Source organism: Bufo bufo, chromosome 3, assembly GCF_905171765.1.
Source record: "Bufo bufo chromosome 3, aBufBuf1.1, whole genome shotgun sequence".
Lineage (NCBI taxonomy): Eukaryota > Metazoa > Chordata > Amphibia > Anura > Bufonidae > Bufo > Bufo bufo.
In genome coordinates, this window is record NC_053391.1 from 45,188,323 (window position 1) to 45,207,451 (window position 19,129).

Consider the following 19,129-nt stretch of genomic DNA (forward strand, 5'->3'; position numbering starts at 1 on the left):
GTGACCGAAACGTCTGGTCAGAAATAATCTGTCATTCCTTATTTTTCACGGGCATATGGATGGTGCAGAAAACATGAATAATAATAAAAATAAAAAAATTATTTGAATTGCATAACCTACGGACTGAGTGCCTCAAATTCTTATTAATTGGATACGGCTTAAGTAGCCCTTGATCGGCACCGGTGATACCACCCCTAAAACGGAGTGCGGTTCCCCATTTTTCTATAGATTACGTATGTACTGTGGGATACCGGCACCTTCATACAAGCATGACGAATATCTTCTCGTATGACACCACTACAGCAGAGAGTATAGTGTCCAGAGTAAACCTACCCAATGAGTTCCTGCACATCCCAAACCACGAGATGAAGATCCGTGAGTATGAACGTGACCGAAAGCGACTCATTGGCTGGGAACTACACTGCAGCACACTTACTGAATACTATAAAAACAAACGGATCCCTAGAGGCCTGAGATCTCATCTCCGACCAACACTCTTCGCGGAGAAGAAAGAGTTTTGCGAGCGCTTTGAGAGCATCCTAAATAAATGCTCCCTCGACCTCATTCTACTGACCATAGAGGAGCTTCAGACCTCAACCACCGAATTATCCTCACAGATCAAGACCACTGAATCCCAATTGACCTCGACTACACCTGAAGAAGAGCTAGTTACAACCAAAGAAAGGATCGATAAACAGCTACTGGAATACAGAAAATACGCAGAACAAGGAAAGAGACAGAAATTTATACGGGACGCCGAGGACTATAGACTAGACAGAGTCTATCGTTGGAAGGGAAACCAGCAACAACAGTTCTATCGTGGATACAGACATCAACACTACTCCGGCTCTTCGGACAGCGACAGATCCGGACACTACGAACCGCGTTTTTTAGGCAACGCCCCAAGGAGGGGCAAAAGAAGAGGAGGACCAGGAGGGGCGGGAGGAAATCAAGAAGGACGCATCCAGACTCGTTCCCAGGTAAGGAGGACAATCTAGTCGTTAACATTTCATCCTCTAATCTATCACCAATACAAATCACAGTTCTACAGAAAGGTTTATCCTTCTGTCCCACACCTACGTTTAATACGTTCTCGCTAGAACAGGAATTACAAAAATTCTATCGAACTGTGAGACTTAAAGCCCATTTCCAGGAGCTAATACCAGAACGACCGACGAGTACTATTTCACCGGGACCCCTCTCCATCCAAAACCTGGGACTCAGGAACAAAAGTTCCTTTATGCCCCCTAAAAATAAGCATCCCATTGAGACGTATATTTCTCTTTCCCAAAAATTGGTAGGTGACATCCTTATGGCTAACACAGAGGGCCACTTTAGACATTCCAATAACTTATCTCAGGAGGAGAAAATAGCATTGAACTCGTTACAAACTAATAAAGACATAACCATTAAACCCGCGGACAAAGGTGGGGCTCTCGTTGTCATGGACAAGAGGGATTACCTTGCAGAAATTAATAGACAGTTATCCGATACTGAGACATACGAGATACTATCAAGAGATCCCACACCACAGGTACGGGAATTAATTGCCTTTACTATTGATTCTTATTCAGTATCAGGTATCCTAGACCCCAAGACTGCAAGCTTCCTAACCAAACAAGATCCCATCACTCCAGTATTTTATACTCTACCGAAAATACATAAAGATCTGACTAAACCCCCAGGGCGCCCTATCGTAGCCTCCACCGAGTCCATCCTCTCTCCCCTAGCAATTTATTTAGAGAAAATTCTGACCCCCCTGATAAAAACATCGAAATCCTTCATTCTAGACACTTCTGATTTTTTACAAAAATTAAAAAATACTGATGTCCCAATAGATTGTCACTTACTTACATTAGATGTGAACAGCCTCTATACTTCAATCACACATGAGAAAGGCATACTGGCCACAGCTATTCTCCTCAATAAACATTCCACCCTGAGTAACCCACAACAGGAATGTTGCCTAAAATTACTTGAAATTGTGTTGACAAAAAACTTTTTTCTATTTGGGGATACTTACTATGGCCAGAGGCGTGGCACCGCTATGGGGTCCAACGTGGCCCCTCCGTACGCAAATGCGTACATGATTAACTTCGAAGAAGAACACGTCTATACACATCCCCTGTTCCAACAACACGCTCACATATGGCTACGTTTCATAGACGACATTTTTTGCATTTGGAAGGGACCCACTTCCACCATAGACAGCTTTATCCATGACCTCAATCACATTCATAATGAACTAGGATTTACCTCACACATCAGCCAAGAGGAAATCAGTTTCCTCGATACCCTAATCAAAATTGATCAATCCGGATCTCTCAGCATAGATTTATACCATAAACCCACGGACCGCAATAGCCTTCTTCTCTACAACAGTTGTCACCCTAGAGCCACAAAAAAATCATTACCACGGTCCCAGTACACACGGGTAGATCGGATCGTTACAGATACCACAACAAAAAATACTAGATTCGAGAACATGACCGACAGGTTTGTACAAAGAGGCTACCCGCAGGGAATTCTAAATGAAACTCTCCTGGAACTCAAAAACCCACCCACGTTACCGGAAACAAAACGGGACAACTCCAATAGGATTGCATGCGTAACTACTTACCATCCCCTTATGCCCAAAATTCAGCAGGCCCTCAAAAAGAATTGGTCACTACTATCCAAGGCTTATCCGGACATCAAAGAGTTCCAACAATATCCGCTGACTTGTTATAAGAGACCACCTAATATCAAGGACAAATTAATTAAAGCAGATGTAGGTAGCTTCACGAGACCTTTAAAACAAACTTTTTTACGCAGTAAACGACAAGGGACATACCCGTGCTTACACTGTGCCCATTGCTCCAGTGTCATTAAAGGCGAATACGCCACACACCCACGCACCGGAAAAGCCATAGCAATCAGAGGATTCTACACCTGCGAATCCAGCTTTGTTGTTTACTTAATAAAATGCCCATGTGGCCTCGGATACGTCGGCGAAACCACGCAACACATCAGGGACCGGATAAGCAAACATAAATCCACGATCAGACTAGGCCATACTTTCCTACCGATACCTCATCATTTCATTGAAAAGAAACACCAAATTTCCCAATTACGTTTCCAAATCCTGGAGCAAATTGACCAACCGAGAAGGGGAGGAAACCGGACGCTCCTCCTTAGGCAAAGGGAAGCTTTCTGGATCCATAAACTGGGGACATTAACACCACACGGCTTAAACCGCGAATGTGATTTCTTTATAAACTTGTAAAAATATTGATGTATGTTAACATTTATGTCTCTCATTTTTCCTACAGACGCACTGAAATTGTCCACAGGCGGGTGAGGGTGATGTATTGGCCTCGGTTCCCCTTGTTCCTCTTCCCTTTTTCTCCCCCTGCCCTTTCCTTTCCCCCTTAACCTCTCTCCGTCCCCTACCTTGACTATATCTATACCCTTATGTTATCTACATATCCTTTGGACCTAACAGCCATACAGGCACACACGTATGGAATATGCCACAACATAATTTGCTTTACGCTATTGACTGTTCCCCATAGGTCACAATAGGATGATTTTAGTACTTAGTTATCCTCAGATCATTATAGATACCATAGAGAGTGTGGATCCAACTCACATAATACTCCAAATATTAAGCTCATGACCTGTCATATCCATGAGGCCACTTCTCCACCCCTAGCTCCTCCCCCAGTCTTTTTGTCACCTCCCCCAACTACCTCCCGGATGATCTATCCACATTATACACCATTATCCTATATCCCCTTCTTTCAGATCAACAATATTGTGTATATAGATTAGATCCCATCTCCCATTCCAACCATATTGTTGCACATGTAGATCGCATCCCATCTCTCTTCCAACCTTATTACACACAGTAAGATATAATGTCTGGCCATGCAGTGGAACGCATTAACATATTAACTCCGCCCCTTTTACACAGTGTGGAACGCATGAACAACTCCACAGTTCACTACAGCCGGTCATGTGACCGGAATTACCATAATCCACAGCCCTAGCTGAGACTTCCGCCCTTTGGAACGCATACATGCGTTCCAGATGACACATGACTTCCTGTCAGGTGATCGCTATCGCCGGACAGTGTGCTATTTAAACAGCAGCTCAAAGCCTACACACTCCTGCATCCAGCGCCCAAGCATACCTTTACCCAGCATACAGGTAGATAACCATTTGCAATGCTTTCTCCACAGGTTACCTTTGTGAAATTCGATTCACCGATTTCTTGGGTCCACTATGCTGCCACCATGTGATCTCTGTGATTTTTGTGCATCTATGTCTATGTGATTTATGTGCATCTATATTTGCTCCTACATAGCTTTATATCTGGGTGACGCTTCCCATGAAACCACATACTTATGCTATGCCACAGCCATGTGTCTATTATGTAAATCCATGGATCTGTAAATGCTTTGATGACGCTCCTCATGAAACTTTATAATCTCATTAATACAATGCCACAACTGTGTATGCCATAAGTTTGTGTTTCTGAGAATCCATGCATCTGTGAATATCCATGGGACCATACGACAGATCCCATGGGATATACTACAGGTTGCTTTACCTGACATTTGCGGGATATCAATATGCCCAATATCTCCCATAGGCTTTATTTATTTACTTATGTACTCCCTGGACACCTCCCCCCTCTATCTATTGCCCCCCCTATACTTCCTCCAGCGTAGATAATCATGTTTTACTAACCATTTGATTGTTATAAATATATGAATTTTTCACTATTACGCACACTCAGATGTTTTTACCAACCCCTGGACAGTATTCACTCTGCTGCGACAACACTATGAAATTTTGCTTGTAATTTAAATTTATTTATTTTTTGTTCTATGTTACTTTATTTATTTTGTGACTTCATGCTCTGCATTCCATGTATATGTAAAACACTTCAATATGTATATTCCAGATAACATGACCACTGATGAAGGTCCACCGTGACCGAAACGTCTGGTCAGAAATAATCTGTCATTCCTTATTTTTCACGGGCATATGGATGGTGCAGAAAACATGAATAATAATAAAAATAAAAAAATTATTTGAATTGCATAACCTACGGACTGAGTGCCTCAAATTCTTATTAATATTTTTATACATAGTCGCAGTATTATAGTAGTTATATTCTTGTACATAGGTAGCTGTATTATAATAGCTACGTATATTCTTATACATAGGGACAGTATTATAGTAATTACACTCTTCTACATTGGAGTAGTGTTATAGTAGTTATATGCGTGTACATAGGAGGGGATATTATAGTAGTTACAGTATATTCTTGTACATGGGAGGCATTATTATAGTGGTTACAGTGTATTCTTGTACATAGGAGGCAGTATTCTAGTAGTTTATACTTTAGGAGCTAGGATGCAGTATTATGGTACTTATTTTTTTGCCCATATGGGCAGTACTATAGCACAGTATTTTGTATTTTTGAAGTATATACAGTCAGAAATATGTTCAAAGGAGTTGTCAGTTTGATTATGACATCTGTGCTCCATCTTGAGACAGGAATAGCATCCTCCATTATTTTTGTATTTTCTTGAAATCTACATGTTGGCATTTCTTAATATATTTAAAGGGAACCTGTCATCAGGATACATCTATGAAACTAAATAAACATGTCTACTATGCATCCCCCATCCTTCCCTAAGACATTATGCATAGACCAAACATAATGGTTGCAATGTTTACAGGTGACAAATACTCAGATGATGATAATCATTCTCTTGATTGCAGCTTTATGATAACGACCGTAATTCATTACATACAGTATGTAAATATGCAGTCAATGTGTTGTCTGCATTATAAATCATTTGTCCTGCTTTGACCTTTCCTTTGTAGATGCTCCAGCACTGATGCTCCAGCACTGATCCTATCATGTCATCAACTCCTCAACTGTAGGGTGGCAGCATTTGGGCAGATATACACACCATCCCTGTACTCTACCCACTTTAAATTGGTAGAATGGAGGATGCCAGGCAATGCGCCTGGTACGCTGAGTATGTGTCCACAGTATTGTAGACCAGGAGATGTCCCTCTGGGTTTCTGGGAAAGATATTCAAATTAGCTGCTGCCAGCAAACGTTAGACATGATAATTTGATTATATGTTACCCAGAAATCCAGAGGAGCATTGTCTAGCCTACAATAGTTGTCATGTACATCAACTGGTTTTCATAATAGAAATAGTACCCATCCAGAGGTTCCCCTTAAGGCCTTGCAACTAGAAATGTTGTTCTCATCTGCTTTTCTTTGATTAATGGCTTTTTCTCTGAAAACTGGCTTAGCTATTTCTCTAGTTTTGCCACATAAACCTTTTTCTCTAGTTTTGCCACATAAACCTTTTTAAAAGGCAGAAAAGCATCTCTGCCAATCTGCTGTGTGAAAATAATGCAGTTCTGCTATGCAGTAGCAAGTAAATATAATTATAGTTCCTGCTATCTTACTTTAATGGGACAGCTACTTCCTATTCACCTGAGGATACATCATCAGTATACCAAATTCCTACATACATCTCCAAAGTAACTTTTAACTGAAACAAGAGAACTACAACATCCAACAATGCGCATACCTCTCTCAATGAAACATGCAAGGTAGCTTATTTTCTAGAAGGACAAGAGAACCAGAATGCTTCAGGAGAAACTTGACTTGCCTTGTGGAGTACTCTTTGGAGTACTCTTTATCATTAGGGAGACCAAAAAATAAACATGAGTATTGTTTGGCAGACAACACTACTCTTGATTTCTAGGAAGAGTATATGCAAATCACATATCTAAATTTGGCTGGCATGAGAAAAAACTAGTATTCTTTTCTGTTTTGAAAAAAAAAGCTAATTTGACTATCTTTCCCAGAAAGCCAAAGGTATGCAAATTATCTTGCCTGACCAAAAAAGAAAAGAGGGGATATCCTATGCGATTTGCGATATACTCTTCCTAGAAACCAAGAGTAGTTTCGCCTGGCATACAATACTCATGCATATTTTTGGTCTAGTAAATAGTTCATCCAGCACTGAAGGGTTAAAAAGTATTTCCAGCTTTATTGAGGATGCATGTCAAAAAACTGTCCAGGGCATACCGCTTTGCCATAATCCGTCAATGCGTTTAAACTGTTACACAGTCTTACTCATGACTAGCATGCATGGAAAAGAACAAGGTATATATAGGGGCTATACCCCATTATCAGGTGCAAATTAAAGGGTAACTGTCATTTTTTTTTATTTGCTAGTTTATTAGAGCTCGGCATGTATACCTGAGTTAGTCTGTCAATGATTGTCAAAAGACCTGTAATTACCTTAAAATAACAGCTTTCATTAATGTACTCTGTCCCTTTCCACTGCTCCCCTAAAAGACTGTTGCTAGGGCTTGTCTGTCTTCCTTTTCGTATAAACAGAAGACAGAGGTGCGGTCTTCCACACTGCATGCCTGCATTAGGCTTCAGAGTGAGGAGGCGTGTCTCTCAGTAATCCAATCTGATTGGCTGGTAGGGGGCTGCTGGCTACAGCAAGTTTGTATAGGAAGTGAGGGAATGCAGTTTTGGCCTCAGAGAACTGGCAGAGGAGCCATCTCGAGAAGATCCTCATATTTTAAATGTTTAAACAGCCGTAACTAAGGGAAAAACTCTCGGTAAATAGTGGTATGTGAAGAAACTAAAGATTGCTTTATGCATAATGCTGCTGCAGCAGTAACATGCTAAAATTGATTTTTTTATGAAAACATGACAGTTACCCTTTAATACATAGATGCAAGTGGTGACATTATATTCCACATAGAACACCTGACAAGGGCTTGAAGAATCCATACAAACAGAAATAAATTAAAGCCAATATGATAGAAATAAAAATATATGTAGCACATAATGTCAATAGTATGACATACCAAATTATAACCAATTAAAGTAGAATGGTATTGGATTTGCTTAGAATGTCACCATATTTTATGCAACCCAGATTCAATAATAATACTATAAAATCAGTAATGTAACATAATTTCTCGTTTTAAATTGAAACCATGGGGTACACGGGACTGGCAGTGAAGGTCCAGTAAGCCTCACGGTTGTGCCGCAGCTGCTGTCGGTCACCACCTCAGGAGGGGGATGGGGGTTTGAAGACCCTCTCTATGCCCATAACTCTGAACTCTTATGATAAAGAGGTAAAGAGCAACCCAAAGAGAACCCCACAGGGCAAGTCAATCAAGTAAGACATATTTCTCTTGAGGCATTCTGGTTCTCTTGTCCTTCTAGAAGAGAACTAGCTTTCATATTTTATAAAGCGATGCATACGTTTTGTTGGATGTTGTAATTCTCTCGTTTCACTTTCAGTTGAATATTACTTTGGAAGTCTCTCTGGTTTATCTGATGTTGAGGCAAAATAGTGAAATAAAATTGATAAAGCTGTTGTCTGTTTTTGCTATACAGATGATGTATGCTCCAGTGAATAGGAGCAATCTATGATCATATCTACTTGCTGCTGCATATGTAGTGAAACAGTAAGCAATATAAGTGCTGTATTATTTTCACACAACAAATTGGCAGAAATGCCTTCCTGCCTTTAGAACATGCTTACATGGCAAAGCTAGAAAAATAGCCTCGCATCTGCAAGTAGTTCCACTTCCTTTAGGACAAATATCCTTAATCAGAAAAAAGAAAAAAGAAAAAAAAAAAAGCAGACGAGAGCAACATTTCCAGTTGCAAGGCCTTAAGTGGAACCTCTGGGTGGGTACTATTTCTATTATGGAGACCAGTTGAAACATGTGACAACTACTGTAGGCTAGACAACACCCCTCTGGATTTCTGGGTAAAATAAATGCAAATCGTCATGTCTAACATCTGCCAGTGTCAGATAGGTTTAGGAAAGCTAATTTGAATATCTTCCCTAGCAATTCAGAGGGGCATCACCTGGCCTACAATACTGCACACACGTACTTGGTGTACCATGAGCTCTCCATAATGAAAAAGAGTACCTCTTTTACTACATATATATATATTGGGCCAGATTTATCATTACTCTGACAGCTCACTCCACTTTCACATATGGCTAAAGTTAGTTTTAGCCAAGTCAGATTTATGATAGGCCCTTTAAGACTGTAATAAATGTGGTTTGATGGTAGCAGTTTATCCGTCAGTAAGCAGCTTTACGAGAAAGTTGCATGTTCTATTAAAAAGTCTCATAAGATAAGCATGGTCCTCACTGGAGTGAAATTGTGAATTTTTTTGCGACTTTTTAAATAGTCGCAATAGTAAATCTGCCCAGAGATTCATTTACATAAGAAAACACGCCCACTTTCAGAAAACTGGCGAGCATAGTGCAGAGCTAATAAAAGTCACAAATTTTTGCGCAGTTTAAGTGATTGCGCAAAAATTTGCAACTTTTTAACTCCATTATTCTGACTTGAGCTAATGATAAATCTGGCCCATTGTCTCTGTCTCCCTGAACCAAATAAAAAATAAAATAAAATTGACAAACTTCAAACTAAACTAATTTCCCCTGGTTTACTCATCTCTAATCCTAGGCCTATGATTATGTTTTACACTTTTTGAGCAAAAAATAATTTTTATAGTTGATCTTTATTAAAAATATTCAGCCATTTCTGACATACAGGATTAAAAATCAGTCTGCTTGCAGGCTGTCTGTTTTCTGTTTTCTTTGAATTCCATTATCCTACAGCTCATGCGTAGCTCTTGTCTCTGATCTCCTGACCTCATAAACAGTTATTTAAGTCATATTCTTATCAGTTTGATAAGAAATGAGCTATAATGAGTGTTTGAGGTCACTAGATCAGAGATAAAACCTACACATGAGCCGTAATTGAGATAAAATGACAGCCTGCAAACAGACTGATTTTTAACCCTGTAATTCAGAAAAGGCTGAATTTTTTTTTCATAAAGACCTATTGAAAAAAATGAAATCATAAAAAAAACTGCCCCAAAGTTGTCCATATCCTTTAAGAGGACATGTCACGCAATTACATATTGGAGCAGATGGAGGTGGCGAGCACCGTAGAAAAATTTTGATGGATTTGTCCTTTAACGTGGAGAGCCCTTTTTAAGATACCTATGCATCTAATAAGAACATATCATTATTGTATGCCTTTTCGATAGCGCAGTGAAAAGCGTTTCTATAACTGTTATTTATTAAGGATTTTATGGTGGACTTTGCATTTTATCAATTGTCTGCCTGCATTTAGCAGTTAACTTATCGAGTCAATGTGGATTAAAGCTAAACCTGACATTACAGGCAAAGTACCTCGCTGCATTTAGACCCGACAGTTAAAGTGCTGCTTGCATTCCTGAAATATAGAAATCACCTGATAAAATACAGCATTAAGAATATTTCATAATATCAGAGGCTATATCCAATCTAGTCAAAGGAATATATATTCATAAAAGCCGATCAGTGCAATTTTCATAATGGAAAAGTTAACATAGGCAAGAATAGGATAAAAGGTTTTCCTATGTAAATGTATTCCCATCGCTTTGTGTAAACCCTCCACTGCGCATTAATGGGGCTGGCGCTGGGATCAAATCATTAAATTGTTTATGACATTCAATAAAAGATTCTCAAACTGCGATTCCTGGGTCAGTGAACTCCCTGGAACCGAATTTACAGCTTGGATCAAAAGACGATATGAAATCCCACGGTGAGCTGCCACTGACACCAGGTGTTCCTAAGACCTTTCACTATTTAACTTCCATTTAAAAGCAGCAAAATATGGCAGAGGCCCACAGGGGACCCGGGCAGCAAATTCATGGTGTCATGAAGCTCTCTATATATTGTATTAAAGAATATAGCATCCAAATAAATAAGAAGACAATTCCACGGCACTCCCAAAAAAGTTCAGTTGTAGTGTACTTTAATCGTCAATGTAACATTTCACTCCTCTTACTGGTCTTCTTACTGGTTCTGCTTGAGAAAAGTCCCACTAAGAGGACTGAACTGTCGCATTGGTAATTAAAGAACTCTACTACTGAACTTTTTTGGGAGTACTGTGGAATTTTTAATATAATATAATATAATATAATATAATATATATATATATATATATATATATATATGTATATATATATATTACAGGAAAATTTTGGTAAAACTGGTTCTGAAAACCAAACAAAATGAGGCACATGCAGGCTTAGGGTATGTTCACAACGGTACAAATTTACTTTAAAGGGGTTTTACTATAGTGGTTAACAGATATGCTCATGCAGTCGCTCACCACATGTATGGTACATCTTCCCCATGCTCATTCTTTTTTATGTGGACTCTGTTTCCATCCTGTATGTAGCACTTCCTGCTGCTCTGTCCAACCAAACCCATGATGCAGTTCTCCTTCCTCTGCCACACCTCCAGCACCGCCCCTAACAATGTCCAGCTAGTTTATAGCTCCTCCCACCCAGCTAGTTACAGACATTCCCCTATCACTGTCCTGCTAATTTATAGCTCTTCTCACCCAGCTAGTTACATAGACACTCCCTTATCACTGCCCATAACAACGGCCAGCTGGTTTATAGCTCCTTCCACCCAGCTAGTTACATAGACACTCCTCTATCATTGCCCCGCCCATGGACATGACATCACAGCAAATAAGAAAGAGCTGCATGGCCATGGTCGTGTGACCACAGCCCAGAATGGCAGATAGGAGCAATAACGGTAAAAGAATCAGAGATCTGCATCTGAAACTTAGATTTTTGCTGTGGACTGGGCAGCCGATCTGACTCAGATTAATCCAACTGTAATCCAATAGAGATCATCGGCAACTTTTCACCACATAGGTAGTAGATTGTATACTGGTGGTGATCTCTTAAATTTGCAAAGATTGCATAAATCCTTTTCACGTGAACTGCTGTAAAATATTGGTACACTTTAGGGCCAGAAACCAGACAGAATTTTCAATGTCTGAACATGCCTTAAGGGTCAAGCACATGGCAAAGATATAGTTGGTGGGGGGCAAATTAACAACTACCATGTGTTTTGTCAGATAATGTAATGCCATATTTGTGTATGACATTATATTACTGTCTGTAAACGTGAAATACACAGGCATCTCTTGGGACATACCTTAGGTATTCCCTAAAGGGTATTGTTACAGGACAGCCCTGGGGGCCTTTTCTAGCCAACAGGAAATTGGTCTTAAATTGTTAATCATACTGTGGTTACTGGAGATTTTCTTTAAAGGAATACCCAAGTCAAAACCGATCTACTGTGTAATGCCTGAAGGGGGCATGACACTTTTGGCGTTCTTTGAATCTCTGTGTCATGCTCCTCCCCCTTAGATCTTGCAGTAGGAGTGGATCAGTTTTGCCCAGAGTATTATCTTAACTGCAGTGACCCTCTTAAACAGTCTTGGTTACAGAACATGTAATATTTCATATTGTTACTATTTTTTTTGTAAAAGATGAAAGATAAAGAATTCCTCTAAGGTTTCTGAACGCATAGACTTCAGTTATATAATTATTCATTTGACACCAAGGCATCTTGACAGCTCTTTCTCGACAGCTTAAGAAAAAACATGGCATGCTTATTTATACAATTCCTCAGGCTTTAATAACCATATTCTTAAAGTGAAAATGAAGAAATGAGTCGACACGTCTGTACAGGGAGGATTGAAGAAAATCCTCCATACCTTTTCCATGCCGTCCTCCTTCAGGCTAATAATATCCAAATCAAAATCTCTTCTCAAGCCATCCGTTCTATTGAAGGTGATCCGACCTGTCAAGCCATCCCACCGTGCCTGGGGACACATAGACAAGAAAAGATATTTAAAGCCAAGCTGACTATCCATCATCTTACCACACAGAAATATTCAATCTTGTGAACCTTTCCAATATAACCACCCATAGGGTAAACTAATTTGTCATTAAACATTATTAACTAGTAGCATATATTAAAAAAAAGCCTTGATTAAAAAATCTCTTAACCGTGTCTACAGCCCCCAAGCAGAGCTAGGTAACAGACTACAAACAAATCCTGTGCAGTCAGACCCTGCAATCAAACGAGAGAATGTTAGCAAGAACTTGGACACACATGAGGGTGGCTATGACCGGATCAGACTACACTGGAGTTTGTAACCATGGACAAAGGTATGCCTGGGAGCTATAGACGTAAAACTATAAGACATTTTTAACCAAGCCTACACAGTGGACAGATCCTTGGGATGGGACCAGGTTCATATGAATTTCTATCAAAAATGATCCCAGTCAAGGAACATTCCCTAAAGCATATTTGTGAAATGGCCTTCTTGGAGAGTAGAGTGTGCTATACGTGTAGCACCCGGCTGAATTTTTTTTTTCTTGGGATAGACATGGGTTTTTACAAGCTACTGTGTGTTTTGGTGCTAGGCTGTTTCTGATAGCGCCAAACACAATTAGGTCTTTTTCCATGAGCCACCTGGGTGTTCCAGGAGAATTGGCAAGAATGTCCTAAATGCATCACAGAAGAACTACACAGAATTATTTTTGGGGGGTTGAGTTTATCTCATTCTCAGCACATGCAAAGAGCTAATACATAGTTCAAAAAATCAAATAAATACCTCCTTTATGAAGTTCATAAATCGTGGTCCAAATCTCCATGGTTTGTGACGGTGACATTGCAAAGAGCTGACAGTCATCTGGGCGGCTCGTTGTGTGGCAACAGCAACCATATAGACAGCGTCATACATCAAGGCAGCATCTGTCTGTATCAAACACATAGACTGCATTTTATGATAATACTCACTAGTCTCTACACATTTCAAATTAGTATTTACTCTGACATTCACCAGAATAGGTGCTGCACGAGAGAGGTCCTCTATATGGGACAGAAAAGCTGTGGTGTGGGGGGCAGTTATGTAATCCTGAATGCCAGTGCTATAATGGTTGAAGTGGTGGTGAGCAGAGGTTCTGCTCTTATGGATAGGGACTTCTCTCCTGTAGAGTGTAAGCTCTTATGGGCAGGGGCCTCTCTCCAGTAGAGTGTAAGCTCTTATGGGCAGGGGCCTCTCTCCAGTAGAGTGTAAGCTCTTATGGGCAAGGGCCTCTCTCCAGTAGAGTGTAAGCTCTTAAGGGCAGGGACCTCTATCCTGTAGAGTGTAAGCTCTTATGGGCAGAGGCCTCTCTCCTGTATAGTTTAAGCTCTTATGGGCAGGATCCTCTCTCCTGTAGAGTGTAAGCTCTTATGGGCAGTGACTGCTCTCCTGTAGAGTGTAAGCTCTTATGGGCAGGGGCCTCTCTCCAGTAGAGTGTAAGCTCTTAAGGGCAGGGACCTCTATCCTGTAGAGTGTAAGCTCTTATGGGCAGGGGCCTCTCTCCTGTATAGTGTAAGCTCTTATGGGCAGGATCCTCTCTCCTGTATAGTGTAAGCTCTTATGGGCAGGATCCTCTCTCCTGTAGAGTGTAAGCTCTTATGGGCAGGGTCCTCTCTCCTGTAGATTGTATGCTCTTATGCATAGGGACCTCTCTCCTGTAGAGTGTAAGCTCTTATGGACAGGGGCCTCTCTCCTGTAGAATGTAAGCTCTTATGGGCAGGGGCCTCTCTCCTGAAGAATGTAAGCTCTTATGGAAAGGGCACTCTGTCCTGTAGAATGTAAGCTCTTATGGGAAGGGGACTCTCTCCTGTAGAGTGTAAGCTCTTATGGACAGGATCCTCTATCCTGTAGAGTGTAAGCTCTTATGGGCAGGGACCTCTTTCTTGTAGAGTGTAAGCTCTTATGGGCAGAGACCTCTTTCCTATAGAGCGTAAGCTCTTATGGGCAGAGACCTCTTTCCTATACAGCGTAAGCTGTTATGGGCAGGGACCTCTTTCCTGTATGTAGAGTGTAAGCTCTTATGAACAGAGACCTCCCTCCTGTACAGTGTAAGCTCTTATGGGCAGGGTCCTTTCTTCTGTAGAGTGTAAGCTCTTATGGACAGGGACCTCCCTCCTGTAAAGTGTAAGCTCTTATGGGCAGGGTCCTCTCTTCTGTGGAGTGTAAGCTCATATGGGTCCCTATTTCCATCCATACAACAGGAGAAATGTATCTGGTATTCCAGTTAATGGGGCTGAGAAGCAATACCAGACACAATCCACAGACAAGAGCGGCAATGTTTCCAGAAGAAAGCATCAATATTTTTCTAATCTCATAAACCAAATTATTATAGTTTCTTTTTACTTTTAAAAGTCAGAATTGCACACAAGCTTTTGCCGTCCTTCCCGTGCACCCACTGCTTGGATCAGGCAGCCAGCTGCTATGTTATTGCACTTGCCTTGTTCTCAAGGTTGTATATAACAGGGGAAGGCTATAAATATTACAGCTGGATGTTACAAGTGTCTGATAAATATATAAGAGGTCTTGAGCATGTCAACCGGCTAGACCTTAAATTAAAATAATGTCTGCAAGCGTAACACAAAAAAACAAGATAGCGAAAGGGACTGGAGGGCTCTCAGATCAAGGTGAAGATACAACGCTGTCACAGCTCACCTTTATCTGGAGAAAAATATAAAACTAACTTTAAGACTTAAAAGTTTCAAGTACAAATATGCTGCTTTTAAAGGGGTTGTCTATGTGTATTATATGGCTCTCAAGGGGTTAAAAATACAGTAGAAGCCATACCCAACAATCCTCAGCCACGAATGTTCTGACGCTGCTCTGGTCTCTGCTGCTCTTCACTTCCTGGTCTCAGCCAATCACTGACTGAGGCGGGTCACTGCTATGGCCAATGATTGGCTCAGTGAGCCTTTCCTGGCATTTCCAACATGTAAAATCGCGACCATGAAGTGGAGAGCAAGTGGAAACATAAGCAGCACATGAATAGCTGTATCGATGGATCAGTAGGGTGAGTATGTTTTGTTTGTTTTTTAACCCCCTCCGAGCCATATATTTATATATAAAAATATAATACCTCTGGATCACCCTTGCTTTATGCATTAGCATATCACACACGGCAGACATGAAATGGTGCAACAGAGCAGATTTTTCGTTGTGGTTTAGGTCACTGTGATATCATCAGGTGATAAAAATAGAAGAGGTTAAAGTGCCCCCCCCCCCCCCCATTATGGTTCCAGTTTTGTCACCCAGGGCAGAAGCCTCTAGTGTTTGTTTCCCCCTCCAAATCCCTTATTATGAAACTCAAGCCAATATTTTGGCCCCTCAAAACATGTAAACCCCATATTCTTTTAAGAGTCCCTGCACTAGATCCGGAAGCTTTTTGGCCCAGCAGAGCTACTTTGCCATTAATGTACAGTGCAGAACTCAAAATGGGATTCCATGCTGTTGCTGGTACCATCCCAGGAAAGGATAGTCCATTGCGTGTTGACTTCCCCTATCACCTTCTAGGAGAGAAGAAGCCGTGACCTTCTTATTGCTCCCCCTTATCAATCTGTTTTTGGTAGAATGAAGGGACTAGTCTTTGTGGGATCCTTGCTCTTGTGGGCCCTATTGAAGCTGAATGGGCAGGCCATATGGTTGGCAGTCCTTAAAGGGGTTGTATTCTATGGCACAGTTTTATAATCTGAGACTCGGCTGGATCTAGGTTGAATAATTATAAACATTAACTCCAATAAAACGGTATGGTACTAATGAAGAAATTCTATTAATGTAAACCCTGGTCTTTGGGCAACCAGATCAGAAGATTTCAATTGAAGCACCACACTATGCTAATAATATAGGTCAACTGCACAACAGTTCACAAAAGTACATTACAAAAAACTCTAGTTCGGCCCTGACTCCGTCCACCATACTGTGGTTGACTTGCGACCATGTGGTGCCAATCAAGCTGGGAGCCACTGTGGATAATATGCGGGAGCGCAGAAGCACTAGAGCATCCCTAATCATACCATGCCATTTATAGCTCTGCCATACTGCAATATGGCAATGATCTTGTGAACAACATGGAAGTTCACTGCGACTCTCCTACTCGTAAGCAACTAATTAAGGGTCTCCATGGCACCCTCTCAATGGCTTTGCATTGAAGGAGTTGGAACAGATTTTTTTTTCACGTGAAGAAGACTGAACTGCAAAACGAGACACAGCCTATAACTAGAGCTGTGAAAACTTTATAAAGGGAACCTGTCATCCACTTTATGCTACCCATACTAACGGCAGTATAAAGTAGAGACAGGTGAGTTGATTTCGGCGGTCTGTCATTTATAAGTTAAAAGTAAGTGGTTGCTGAGAACCAACATCACAATCATTGCAGACTGGGCCTGGAAAAGAGTCACGGCCACCTGAGAAGAGTCCTGGTTATTCATGATCTCCTGCTCTCCTGCCCACCTGCTGATGACTGACAGTCTTCTACCTCATTTTCTCCCTTTCTCTCTAGGAGAGAACTGCCAACCATCAGCAGACGGGTGAGAGAGCAGGAGATTGTGAATAACCAGGACTCTTCTCAGGTAGATTTGACTCTTTTCAAGGCCTGGGCTGCAATCATTATGATGCTGGTTCTCGGCAACCACTTACTTTTAGCTCATGAGTGACATTTCTGTCACTATTTTTTTGCTGCCCTCAGTGAGGTTAGCATAACGTTGATGACAGGTTCCCTTTAAACCACTACAACAGGATGTCTGCACGCATCCGCACTACTTTAGTTCACTGCACGGACGTGACATCGTGAGGCACTTATATTCTGTATTTTATTAAAAGGTTTGGAATAACTTTATAAATCATATATGGTTTTCACAATATGTAATTTTTTTCCTTTGCAATATGGCATTTTTTCCTCTCCATGCCAATTACAAAGTACAGAAAGCAGTCGTGTAAGCCACAGATAACACGTTGGGGTGGTTTTTAGGTAGACGTGGCTTTGCTCTTTTCATTTATTCTAGCGGTAATAGCTATTATACATCGCCCATTTATACCAATAACTCTTCACAATGAAACATTTGTATAGGAAGAGGCGGCCGAGATAATGAAATGATGCCTCATTAGACAGGAGAGCTTTGGCGTACAATAAAATGGGAATGGTGGAATTAGAGGCAGCAAATTTCTATTTTTACCTTGTTTTCTTACCCATTACGTTTGCTTTTAGCATTATTACATATTTCCCCGTAGCGTTAACATGAGTCTACAGAAAAATATATAATTGCACACATTTCAACCTTTTAAACCGGACGGTGAATGATGAAAAAGTCAAACAGGGAATAACAAGTCCAGAGAAATACTAAAGGTGGGCACAGGCGGTGGTATAGATGCCATATTGCCAACCAGTGTCACTACTATGAGGCTTGTGCCGTCGAGAATGTCCGGTGTCAAACATCAACCTTTCCTACTCGCCCCTAGATTTGTAGATCCAAACCTACAGAGCAGGGAGAAACTTCATGGGGCAACCTATAGCACCTCATCATAGGAGCAATGTGTGTACTGAAATAGGGGGTCACATGCAGCCGCCGAGATTTGGCTTGAAGGGCGATCAAGTATATTTATATAAAAATTGGGTGGTCACTGAACCCTTATCTATTAGGCTACTTTCACACTTGCGCTCTTAATTCCGGTATTGAGATCCAGCGGAGGATCTCAATACCGGAATTAAACAGATCTGTTTTGATTTTGCACACCAGGATGCATCCGTTCCATTAGGATGCGGTTGTGTGAAATCAAAACGGAAAAAAACGGATCCATCGCTAAATACATTCAAAGTCAATGGGTGATGGACCCAGTCTTATAGGCTCCTAAAAAATCGGAACCGTCACCATTGACTTACATTGTTATTAGAGCCGGATCAGTTCTTTTCAGTTTTTTATGACTGGACACAAAACCGTGGCTTGCAGCCGGTCACAAAATGTAATGCTGCCGGAACGGAAAACATCCTGATGCATCCTGAACGGATCTCTTTCCATTCAGAAGGCAGGAGGACCAAACGGATTATTTTTTTTTTTCCTGTAATGAGATCCTCTGCCGGTTCTCAATACTGGAAAACAGCAACGCAAGTAAGTAGCCTTAGGGCTCATTCACACGACCATAAGAATGGTTCCGCAAAATTGCGGAACAGATGCGGACTTATTCATTTCAATTGGGCCGCAAAAGATGCGGACAACGTGTGCTTTCCGCATCCGTAGTTCCGTTCCGCGGCCCCACAAAAAAAGATAGAGCGTGTCCTATTCTTAAAAAAATAACAAAAAATGTAGAGGCTCACCCAATAGCTGCCACG

General features: G+C 40.9%; 1 protein-coding gene across 1 annotated transcript in view; it reads right to left on the reverse strand.

The window, feature by feature from the left end:
- Positions 1-19,129, reverse strand: part of GRIK1 (glutamate ionotropic receptor kainate type subunit 1) — a 209,684-nt gene that overhangs the window by 108,780 nt on the left and 81,775 nt on the right. Inside the window, exons 7-8 of the mRNA XM_040422093.1 lie at positions 13,561-13,704; positions 12,655-12,762 (exon numbers count right to left, since the gene is read on the reverse strand). Coding sequence (XP_040278027.1) covers positions 12,655-12,762; positions 13,561-13,704 — 252 coding nt within the window. The remainder of the gene's footprint in view (positions 1-12,654; positions 12,763-13,560; positions 13,705-19,129) is intronic.